General features: G+C 35.2%; 1 protein-coding gene across 1 annotated transcript; it reads left to right on the forward strand.

The window, feature by feature from the left end:
• Positions 1-99: 99 nt before the first annotated feature.
• On the forward strand, positions 100-2,316 carry Tsp_12688 (mediator of RNA polymerase II transcription subunit 12; the record flags this gene model as incomplete). The annotated part of the gene is made up of 9 exons (XM_003367642.1): positions 100-196; positions 250-388; positions 654-770; positions 832-907; positions 1,007-1,166; positions 1,262-1,444; positions 1,546-1,670; positions 1,965-2,108; positions 2,175-2,316. Coding segments are annotated over 9 exons (1,183 nt in total), but the record flags the coding sequence as incomplete, so codon positions are not given.
• Positions 2,317-2,391: the final 75 nt, after the last annotated feature.

Raw genomic sequence — 2,391 nt, forward strand, 5'->3', positions numbered from 1 at the left:
GTCTTTTTTTTCTTATTTTTGTTTTTTCCATTTCAAGGTTTATTTAATTTGGTTCTGTTTGTGCTGATGTCACTGCTCTTTGTCCAAATTTGAACGCAGATTGGCTGGCCGTGTTCAAAATTTTGTGCTGTCCATTCAATTCAAGTCAAGACCAATCCTCTTGCGATTCATTGCTCAACATCGATGTATGCAGGATGTATTTTTTTTTCTTTATTTTTTTAGTATGTTCATTTTTGAAATAAAATTCAGGTTAGTGATCACCGATGCTATCAACCGCTCACTGTACTGGTAATAACGTTGATTAGTCGAATGTGCATTCGTCTTGAAGATTTTATCTTGCACGTTGCCATGCCGTCGTTATTACCTTTGTGGAAACATGCTGGTTCTGGTCAGTAGGGTTTAATTTAAAAAAAAATTTTTTTTTTGCTTGATCTGACATTTGTTGATTTCACATACAGCTAAAGTGGAGAAAGGTTCTGAAGCATCGGCAAAGTTAACGTTGCATTTGTTGGGCAAAATTTTACTTTTTTTCGACTATCAAGGTAGAAATAGAAGAAGAGGATGTTCAGATATATATTTTTTTTTAAATATACATAAATAACAATCAGCAGCAGTCAAGAGATATAGAACTTTTGGTTTTGTTTTCAATTCAGGACCTAAAAATGCTTTACCAGCGAAAACGAAAGGTGAACTGTCGTTGATTTGCAGTTCTGTTGATGGTATGGTTCCGGATGCAATTTTAACCCTTTTGATTGCCATACTGATGTTGGGTTGGTATTATTTGTTTTCAATGCTTCTTGTAATATTAAAAAAAATTTTTTTGTTCTGTAGATGATTCCAAAGTGCAAGAATTGAAATCGAAAGAAAATTTTGATACGAAACGTTCTGCTGCAAAACAGTTCGTCGAGTAAGAAAACTGACTGACTGGCCGTTTGCTATTTTTCTGTTGAAATTTTTAATATTAAAATTTAAATTACGTTTTTTTTTGATTTTTTAAAATTCAAAGAGAAGATACAAACACTGCTGGCAATAGTGACATTGGTTCAACTGCGATCCAGTTGCTCGAATTGATTTGTCGTCAAGAGTGGACGAAGCGTAAATTTTTGCACAGCACTGATTTGTTCGATCCGAAGCGATTGCTCAATCCTCTGGTCAATCAAACTCAAGTGATTGAAATATTTTTTTTGTTTAAAAATGATGAAAAATACACTGATATGAGATGAATGTGATCGATCGATCGATCGATTGATTGATTGTTCAGGCTCAACGACTGCTGCGCATGATTACAAGAAGCGATTCGGAAATATTGCTCAAAAAGTTCGACTCTTGTACAACGAAGAAAGAATTGATTTCTAAAGTTTTGGACAGTTTGACCATCATGAATTTGTGGGTATCGCAGATGGACTTGCAACTGTTGCTGAAGCAAGTTGCCAACTCGCAGAGCGTAAGTGATGTTGTTCTGGTGCTTACTTTGAATTTCAAAAGAAAGAATAAGCAGGAGAAGAAGTGAATTGTTTGCTGTTATTATTATTATTATTTTCACAGGAATCCCTGCATCTGGTCGATACTATTGCCAAAAGTTGCATGGAAGTGTTCCAACCGCAGGCCACGCTCACTTTTGGTGAACCTTCTGACGACAAAGACGAAAACGCTTATTTGAATGCATTGAGGTATTTATTTTTTCTTAATAATTATTATTTTACTTATAAATCGAAGATTTAAATCAATTATAAATAAATATGTATATATATAGATATTTGTTTATATTTTATGCACAGGTTTGATGTAGCGGATTTTCTTGTTGTGCATTCGTAGATTGTAGCATTGGTCAGTTGTAGATGTTTGCAAATTATTCGGCAAATGAAATGCATTCATTTTTTTTATTTACCGTTGTGTTTAGCAGTTACAAAGTTTGCTTCATTGGAAATGAAATACTTTTGACTGTTTTTTTTGCAATGTTGCAGCTTTGATGAAATTGCCCCGTACTGGCTTGTGGCACCGTTGATTTCTCGACTGCCTTCTTTTGTGCAAGGTCGAGTTTTGAAAGCAGCCGTATCGATATTGGAAAATTGCCAAGCTCGTCGGGATCGAAACCTTTTTGTGCAGAGGTACTTTTGGGTTGGATGTGCTTTTAGTCTGTTTATTATTTGATTAATTTTTAACTTAATTTGCAGCTCTTCACTGTTGGCACACCAGCCATTTTTGTCGTTGGTATTGATTTGTCTACGTGGTCAGGATGATCAGCGTGAAGGTCTGCTGTCGTCATTGCTCAAGCAAATCCAGGAGTTCGTGATGCGTGTCAAAGAGGTTGATTAAAAAAAATTTTTTTCAATTCACCGAATTGAACTTGGAAACAGCATTTTCCTTCATACATACACACACACACACACA

The sequence above is a fragment of the Trichinella spiralis genome (genome assembly GCF_000181795.1).
Source record: "Trichinella spiralis strain ISS 195 chromosome Unknown Scfld3929, whole genome shotgun sequence".
NCBI classification, from domain to species: domain Eukaryota; kingdom Metazoa; phylum Nematoda; class Enoplea; order Trichinellida; family Trichinellidae; genus Trichinella; species Trichinella spiralis.